The sequence below is a fragment of the Heteronotia binoei genome, chromosome 19, assembly GCF_032191835.1.
Source record: "Heteronotia binoei isolate CCM8104 ecotype False Entrance Well chromosome 19, APGP_CSIRO_Hbin_v1, whole genome shotgun sequence".
Lineage (NCBI taxonomy): Eukaryota > Metazoa > Chordata > Lepidosauria > Squamata > Gekkonidae > Heteronotia > Heteronotia binoei.
In genome coordinates, this window is record NC_083241.1 from 35377224 (window position 1) to 35386123 (window position 8900).

At 61.4% G+C, this 8900-nt stretch overlaps 1 protein-coding gene across 2 annotated transcripts; it reads right to left on the reverse strand.

Moving 5' to 3' along the window:
- Window positions 1-452: 452 nt before the first annotated feature.
- LOC132587894 (immunoglobulin superfamily containing leucine-rich repeat protein 2-like) lies at window positions 453-5354 on the reverse strand. 2 transcript variants are annotated; one of them, XM_060260291.1, is made up of 2 exons: window positions 5268-5354; window positions 453-2592 (listed from the first exon to the last, which is right to left on the reverse strand). In XM_060260291.1, the coding sequence occupies exon 2, from the start codon at window positions 2583-2585 to the stop codon at window positions 459-461; it is 2127 nt and encodes a 708-aa protein (XP_060116274.1). In that variant the 5' UTR covers window positions 2586-2592; window positions 5268-5354; the 3' UTR covers window positions 453-458. The 2 variants fall into 2 exon arrangements, with proteins under 2 accessions (XP_060116274.1, XP_060116275.1); XM_060260292.1 differs by lacking the exon at window positions 5268-5354 and adding an exon at window positions 4925-4948.
- Between the last annotated feature and the right edge of the window lie 3546 nt (window positions 5355-8900).

Genomic DNA, 8900 nt, shown 5'->3' on the forward strand with positions numbered 1-8900 from the left:
GGCGTTTCCCCCCTCTAAGCTTTACAATTTTTTAAAAAAGTCCTTATAATCCATCTCTCTCGTGTCAATTTAGGGGGACAAGGGGGGAAAAAAGCATCGATTCATTTGCGTAAAAACTGTGGCACCAAGAGGTTAGGCGCTCGAGGGAGAGGGGACTTTGGTGCCCATCAAATCAAGCCCTTTTTCAAAGTTTCCCCAAAAGCCAATCCCTCCCTGCTAGGAAACGGATCTGTGCCCTCCTCTGGGGGGGGGGGCAAATCTCGCCACCGACCCCCGCCCCTTCAAAAAAAACCCCAAACACCCTAACCAAAACCCAGCTTCTGCTGGAACCTTAAAGGGTCCCCTTGGGAGGCCAGGCGATCAACCAGCCAGGCTGCGTTTTCCCTCCATTTCTGCCTCTGGCGGGGTGCGCCGGGAGAGCTCCGGAAAGGGGGGAGCTCCGCCGTGGGGGGGAAGCCTCAGCGGGCGGGCTGCCTGTAGTTCCCGTTGATCTCCTGGGAGATGGTCACCGCCTCGGCCCCCAGCGGCAGGCGGTCGCTGTATTCGGAGCGCACCTCGAACTCCTCCGGGTTGGTTTTGGAGGTGGACTCCGGCAGGGAGGCGCCCCCCAAGCTCCCCCCCTCCCCCTCCGGCCGCCCTCCCCCCGCCGCCCCTCCCCCCTCCCCCTCCCCTCCTCCTTCCTCCTCCCCCTCCCCTTCTCCTCCTCCTCCTCCCACCTCGCTGGGGTCGTAGTTCCTCTCAGACTCCAGGTAGGAAGTCCTGGGGTCGAAATCGGCGGCCATGTGCTTTTCCATCTGGTCGGGGTTCTGGGCGCGCATGATGAGCTTGTAGGTCTTGCCCTGGTACTTGGAGAGGAGGTGGCAACAGGTGGCCCCCACCAGCGGGACGGTGGCTAGTCCCAGCAGGAAGGTGCTGACCACCACGATGATGAGGAGGGAGGGCACCTCCGCCTTGGTGGTGAAGACCACCTGCACCTGACAGTCCTCGCCTTCGTAGGTCATGCAGACGGAGTAGTTGGTGCCGGGGCTCAAGCCCTGGAACCAGTAGGCGTTGACGCCTTCCTCCACCTGCGACCACTGGACCGGGGCGTGGCCCCCGCCGCCCCCTCCCCGACGGCGCTCCTCGCACAGGTAGAGCATCCTCAGGCGCGCTCTCTCCGGCTGCGGGTAGAAAGGCGTGATCTGCACCTTGGCTTCGCGCTCCGAGACGTCCAAGGCGATGACGCCCAGCTCGAAGCTGTGCGCCTTGAGGTCGCTGCCGGCGCTCTGGTTGAAGGCGTGGTTGGAGACGTAACGGGTGCTGGCCTGGCCCGCGCCGCACTTCTTCTCGAAGTGGGGCGGCTGGAAGGGGGAGCCACCGCCGGCGCTGGCGTCCCCCGGTCCCGTCGAGGAGGGCTGGTTCCGAGGGGGAAGGGGCTTCCCCGAGCCGGCTTTGCTCCTCTCCTCGGGTCGGAAGACGCTGTTCTTGGACACCTTGCCGTCGGTGGGCTTCCTCCCGCCCGGTTGGGCTTGGGGGTCGCCTGGATCTTTCTGGGGGTCGGCCACGGCCACGTCGACTGAGCTCTGGTTCCGGCCCACCTCGTTGACGGCCAGGCAGGTGTAGGTGCCTTCCTCTTTCTTGCTGAGGCGCGGGATGAGCAAGGTGCCGTTGGCGAAGGCGCGGAACCTCTCGGGCTCTCCGGCGGGGGAGCTCTCCGGGGGCAGGGCGTTGCCTTCCCCTTGGGCGCGGATCTCCAGCGTCTCGCCCGAGGCGCGGACGGTCCAGCTGAGCTCGGGCGCGGGGAGGCCGGAGGCTTGGCAGTGCAGGGCCAGGCTGAAGCCGTACTGGAGCTGGGCGCGCTCAAGGTTGGGCTGGTAGCTGAGCCGGACGGCCGGCGGGGAGCAGCGGACGTCCGGGACGCGGGCCAAGGGGACGCCCTGCAGGTGCTCGGGAGTGGCGCAGCGGATGGAGTCCCTCTCCGGGATGGAGATGAGCGTGTTCTCCGTCCAGTTCTTCAGCCACATGAGCGCGCACGAGCAGTCGAAGGGGTTGTTGTAGAGCTGCAGGTGGGAGAGGGAGGTGAGCGGCTCGAAGGTGCCCTCGGCCACGGCGCGGAACTGGTTGTTGTTGATGCGCAAGGAGCGCAGGTCGCCCAAGGTGCGGAAGGCGTCCCCCGGCAGGCCGGCCATGCGGTTGTTGTTCATCTTGAGGAGCTGCAGGGCGCTCAGGTTGCGCAGGTCCCCCCAGGGGAAGGCGGCGATCTGGTTGTGGCTCACGTCGAGGTTCTTGAGCTGCGCCAGGATGGCCAGCGTGCCCTCCTCGATGGCCCCGATCCGGTTGTGGGCCAGCCACAGGGAGGTCACCTGCGTCACCTCCGCGAAGGAGCCCCGGGGCAGGGCGGCGATCTTGTTGGCCGACAGGCTCAGCGTGGTCACGTTCGACGGCAGCCCCGACGGCACCCACTCCAGCTCCTTGTAGGCGCAGTCGGCGAACTGCTGGGCGTACTTGTCCACGCAGGCGCAAGGCGCCGGGCAGCCGGCCGTCGGCCCGGCCAGGTAGGCCGCCGCAGCCGCCAACCAGGCGCGCACCACCAGCGCGCCCCGCATCTTGGCCCTGCGCGGGGAGAGAAAGAGAGAAGGGCGGGTCACGATCGAGGGACCTCTCCGGCCCTTCTGCAGCAACAGACAGCGGGGAGCGCGCTCCCTCAGCCCCCTCCGCTGCTTGCCTTCCAAGATCTCCCCCCACAAACGCCCCCCAGGTTCTCTCCCCACCCCCAGCCCCCTTCCGCTGCCTGCCTTCCAAGATTTCCCCCCACAAACGCCCCCCAAGTTCCCTCCCCACCCCCCCACCCCCCTTCCGCTGCCTGCCTTCCAAACTCCCCCCACGATTCCCACCCCACCCCCCAGCTCCCCCTCCACCGCCTGCCTTCCAAGCTCCCCCCACAAACGCCCCCCAAGGTTCCCACCTAGCCCCCCATCCCCTTCCGCTGCCTGTCTTCCAAACCCCCTCCCCACAAACACCCCCCAAGTTCCCTCCCCACCTCCCAGCCCCCTTCCGCTGCCTGCTTTCCAAACTCCCCCCACAAACGCCCCCCCAAGATTCCCACCCCACCCCCCAGCTCCCCCTCCACCGCCTGCCTTCCAAGCTCCCCCCACAAACGCCCCCAAGGTTCCCCCCAGCCTCCTCCGACGCCTGCCTTCCAAGCTCCCCCCAAACGCCCCCCAAGTTCCATCCCCAGCCCCCAGCCCCCTTCCGCTGCCTGCCTTCCAAACTCCCCCCACAAACGCCCCCCCAAGTTCCCTCCCCAGCCCCCCTCCGCTGCCTGCCTTCCAAGAGAGAACAGGGCGCTTTCCAAGCTCTGCCCCCCCCAAACGCTCCCCAAGGTTCCCTCCCCACCCCGTTCCCTAGGATGGGGCTCCAGCAGAACAGAGGGGGCTGCCCCCTCCCCCGCCATTCACATGAACATCTCAGGCTGCCCCGGAGCCCCTCGGTCCCTTTGGCGCACGGAAATCAGTCTTGTCTACTCAGACTGGCAGCTGCTCTCCAGGGGGTTGGGCGGAGATGGGGGATTGAACCGGGGACCTTCGGCGCGCCGAGCAGGTGCTCTAGCCGCTGAGCCGGGGTCCTCCGCCGTCTTTCCCGTCATTTCCCTACCGGATCCCTTTAACTGGAGATGGCTGGGAATCGAACTTGGGACCTTCGGCGCGCCAAGCAGATGCTCGCCCGCTGAGCCACGGCCCCTCCCTAAACACACCCGAAGAATTTATGCTGAAGGCACGAGGCCCCGGGGCCATCGAGGCCAGGCTTGCCTACTCGGGCTGGCAGCGGCTCTCCTGGGGCTCCCCCCATCGCCTACTGCCTAATCCAGCTCAAAAACTGGAGATGCCGGGGATGGAACCGGGCACCTTCGGCGTGCCGAGCAGATGCTCTGCCGCTGAGCCGCAGCAATCCTGCCCCCCTCTGTAGCCCTCAGACGGGATTATATCCTGCTACTGAACTAGCAGGGACTGAACTAGCAGGAGCGAAGCGAATTGAGCGGAATCCACCAGTCCAAGATGCGCGGCGTCTCTCACCGCTGCCTCCCGAGCCCTAGCGCGGTTCTTTCTCCCCGCGCCCCTCTTCCTTTCCTCCTGGTCTGTCCCCTTCTGTCCCCCTCCCTTCCTGCTTCTCCACGCCCTCTTCTGCGCGCACACGCAGACCAATTCCCCACTAGATTTTTAATCCTGGTTTAGCGCCGTCCCCAAGCTGACATTCTACACTAAAATCATAGAATCCGAGAGTCATAGAATTGGTATTTCTGATTCTACCGTAGAATGTCCGTTTGGGGACAGAGTTAAACCAGGATTCAAGGGCTAGTGCAAAACTGGTCTCACAGACACACACACACACACCCCTAAGCCGCAAGTCTGGCAGGCAAAAAAAAAAGTATTGAACATTCAAAGGCCAGGACTGCAGGGAAAAAGAGCCGCGGGTCGGTTCTCTTTTCTTGCCGCCCTCTCGGTCCACTGAGCACGCTTTTCCACTGACCCGCGGCGCCCAGAGACCATCCGTACAACTTCCCTGTGGGGAGCAACTCCCCGTTTTCTATATCTTTTTACGCATCGCCTCCACCCCAAATTTCCGTCCCCCATCGAATATGTTCAACTTGCAAGACAACCTGGAAAGACCAAAAAAGAGCTAGATTCGAATCCAGGGCACCTTGGAGAACAAGATTGGGGGCCGGCGGGGGGTATAAGGTTTCCGGAGTCCAAGCTTTTTTGGGTCGGAAAGATGGGAGAGTTTGACATAAACGCGCCCCGAAGGACCCTCCGCCGTCCCCGAGATTTCTCAGCCAAAACGTTCTTTAGGAAGCCGCGTCCCCCTCCCCCCCCCGCCCAGTCTGGCCCCCGTGCTGCGCCCCCCTCCCGCCAGAAGAAACCCCTTTAACCGCTAACGCCGTCCCCACCTCGCCCCCGCGCTCTCCCCGACTCGACGGCAGCGCCAAGCCGGGTTCTTTCTTCGGTTCGCGCGTCTCGCCCTAGGCGCGCCCGATCTGCCTTCTCCGTTTGCTCCGCCCGCTAGGCAAGACGGCGGATGTGCCAGACGGGGAAAGGGGAGGGGGCTTGGAGCTTCTCCCTCCCCCCTTTCCTCCCGCACCGGGCTGAGCCCCGACGGCAGAACCGCGCCCCTCTGGGCAGGTTGCAAGTTGCCTCGCCGGCGCGGCGCGCCTCGCCGAGGAGCCAGGGCGCACGGGTTTCATCCACCGCCGAAGGGTCTTCTACCCCAAAGCCGCCTCCCCAGCCCCTCACCGTCTCAGCTGGGGCTCCCGAGAGTGTCTCTAGGAAGGCGACATGCCCTGGAACGACCTCTCAGCCGAAGCAGCCCGGCGGAACTCCAAGTAGCCCCGGGGGGTGGCCGCGGTGCCTACCCCTTCGCCATCGGGAGAGGGAGAGAGAGAGGAGCCGGCTGCTGTCTGCGGGCTGCCCAGCCCAGCCTTTGCGCCGCGGCCACGACGCCTCCGGGAGCGGCTCGCTCTCTCCCCCTCCCCTCCCCTCCCCTCCCCTCCCCTCCCCGGCGCCCCCCCCCCTCGATTTCAACCCACTTTTTAAAAAACCATCTTTTCCCTGCGCTCAGGAGGGTCCGCAAGCGCGCTCCGGAGGCTCCGGCCGCGCGCCTGGCTGGTGGTCCCACCTCTTCTTTCGTGGGGGGAGCGGGTGGGAATGGCCGCCCCCACCCGGACTGAAGGCCATGCAATATTTATCACGTCAAGATGTCTAGGAGGCATCAATCTCTCCCCCAACCGCTGGGGGGGGGGAACACCCAGCTTTTCCCTTTTTCCCCCCTCCGTTTATGCAGAGCCTTTAATGGAAAGCAAATCGCTTGGAATCAGATGGACCCTTCGGAAGGGACGGGGGAAGCGGGATTGACCTCCCTGGGCTGTCTCTACCCTGCCCGGTTGCACCCCGGCCCTTGGCAGCAGCCCCCCCTCCAACTCCACTCTACAAAAACGGGTTGCCAACCTCCAGGCGGGGTCTGGAGATCTCCCGCTATCACACCCGATCTCCAGGCTACAGAGATCAGTTCCCCAGGAGGGAACGGCTGGCTTTGAACACATGAAGCTGCCTCATGCTGAATCAGGCCCCCTCCTTTGGTCCACCCAGGTCGGGATGGTCGACTCAGACAGGCAGCTGCTCTCCAGGGTCTCAGGGTGAGGTTTTTCCCATCAAATATTGCGTGGTCCTTTTAACTGGAGATGCTGGGGATTGAACCTGGGAGCTTCTGCATGCCAAGCAGATGCTCTACCACTGAGCCAGAGTCTCCAGTAGAGGTCTTTCACATCCCCTACTGCCTGGTCCTTTAACTGCATATGCCGGGGATTGAACCTGACTTTCTGAATGCCAAGTAGACATTCTATCACTCAGCCAGGGTCTCCAGTAGAGGTCTTTCATATCCCCTACTGCCTGGTCCTTTAATTGGAGATGCTGGAGACTGAACCTGGGACCTTCTCCGTGCCAAGCAGATGCTCTACCACTGAGCCACTGCCCACTTCGTGGCTGTTCAGAGTCTCAGGCAGAGGTCTTTCCCATCACCTACTGCCAGGGCCTTTGACCCAGAGATGCTGGGGATTGAACCTGGGACCTTCTACATGCCAAGCAGAGGCTCTTCCACTGAGCCATGGCTCCTCGTGCTGGCTCTCCAGGGTCTCAGGCAGAGGTCTTTCCCATCACCTACTGCCAGGGCCTTTGAACTGGAGATGCCGGGGATTGAACCTGGGACCTTCTGCATGCCAAGCAGAGGCTCTGCCACTGAGCCACAGCCCCCCCTTTTGGAGGGTGGACTCCAAGGCATGGCATCCCTGCTGAGGTTGCTCTGCCAACTCTGCCCTTCCCAAGTCCCCACTCCGCCTCATCTCCAGGAATTTCTCAAGCTGGAATTGGCAACCTTACTACAAAATAAGGCTACAATCCTAGGTAAATACTAACCTGGCGGTGAGCCCCTTGAAATGCAGTGGGATTCCCTGACCTGGACGGGACCAAGTCTCATCAGATCTCAAGAAGAAGAAGAAGACTGTAGATTTATACCCCACCCTTCTCTCTGAATCAAAGAGGCTTACAATCTCTTTTATCTTCCTCCTCCACAACAGACACACTGTGAGGTGGGTGGGGCTGAGAGGGCTCTCACAGCAGCGGCCCTTTCAAGGACGGTCTTAAGGGAGGGATGGTGGCTCAGTGGTAGAGCATCTGCTTGGTAAGCAGAAGGTCCCAGGTTCAATCCCTGTCATCTCCAACTAAAAAGGGTCCAAGCAAATAGGCATGAAAAACCTCAGCTTGAGACCCTGGAGAGCCGCTGCCAGTCTGAGTAGACAATACTGACTTTGATGGACCAAGGGTCTGATTCAGTAGAAGGCAGCTTCATGTGTTCATGTGCTCATGTGTTCGTGACAACTCCTACAAGAGCTATGGCTAACCCAAGGCCATTCCAGCAAGTGCAAGTGGAGGAGTGGAGAATCAAACTCAGTTCTTCCAGATAAGAGTCCACACATTTAACCACGACACCAAACTGGCTCTCGAAGGAAGAAGAAAAAGAAGATATTGGATTTATATCCCGCCTTCCACTCCGAAGAGTCTCAGAGCGGCTCACAATCTCCTTTACCTTCCTCCCCCACAACAGACGCCCTGTGAGGTGTGTGGGGCTGAGAGGACTCTCACAGCAGCTGCCCTTTCAAGGACAACCTCTGCCAGAGCTACGGCTGACCCAAGGCCATTCCAGCAGGTGCAAGTGGAGGGGTGGGGAATCAAACCTGGTTCTCCCAGATAAGAGTCCACACACTTAACCACTACACCAAACTGGCTCTCCACACCAAACTGGAGGAAGGAAGGAAAGAGCCAGAACTTCCTTTGAAGCAAGCTATCCCTCCCACCCACCCCCATTCTTCCCCAAGGGAGGAAATATGGAGAAAATGGAGGCTTTGCTCTGCAGCTCCTGTGCAACTGAGCAAGTTTGGCAAAGCAAGCTGTGATGCAGAAGGGAGCGGGAGAGAGAGATAGAAGCCGATGACAGCCAGTTGCTCAGGGGCCTGTGATAGGAGCCCTCTGGGGGCCTGATTCGGCCCTTGGGCCGCGTGTTGGACACCCCCGATATAAATGGTTTGTACTGCTGCAGAGGATATGACGAGAAAGACAACACTTGTAGAAACTGAAATGCAGCGATGAAACTTGCAACTCTAAACGTGATTCTTCTTTAAAACATCAGAAGAGCACTGCTGGCGGTGAGGCCCTTGAGGGACTCATCTGGTCCAGCATCCCAGTTCACACGGTGGCCAACCACAGGCCCGGCGTGTGGGAGTAGGCAGACGCCTAGGGCACCAGCTCCAACAGAGGCGGGAGGCTGGCTCCCCCTCCCTGCTTGTGCCATCCCCAAGCCTCAGACTTGCTTCCTCTCTGAAGCACCCGCTGAACTCAGCCAGCACTGCAGAGGGAAACGGACCAGTGTTTTTTCTTGGCTTTAAGGGGTCGAGGGAGTTCCCCCATCCCCCTAAAGCCGAGAAAAAACGGGGCTTCCCCTCTCCACCGCCTGCCGTACTGGAGTGGGATGTACTGGGGAGGCGCGTGTTGGGGTTCTGCCTTGGGTGACAGAACCCCACACGCCGGGGCTGGCCAACTGGTTCCTCCGGAGGGCCAACGACAGGGCAGAAAGACTGAGGCCTTCCCCTGATGTTGCCTCCCGGCTCCGGAGTTCAGAGGTCGACTGCCTCTGAATGTGGAGGTTCCCTTTAGTCACCATGGCCAGTAGCCGCTATTGGACCTCTTCGCCAGGCATCCGTCTAGCCCTCTTTGGAAGCCATCGATGCCTGGGGCCATCACCTCATCCTCTGGCAGGGAATTCCACCTTTAAATTGCTCACGGTGCAAAGAAGTATTTCCTTTTGTCTGTCCTGAATCT

Excerpts from the sequence above, each read along its gene's own strand:
- LOC132587894 (XM_060260291.1), bottom strand. The coding sequence starts at position 2,585 with ATGCGGGGCGCGCTGGTGGTGCGCGCCTGGTTGGCGGCTGCGGCGGCC.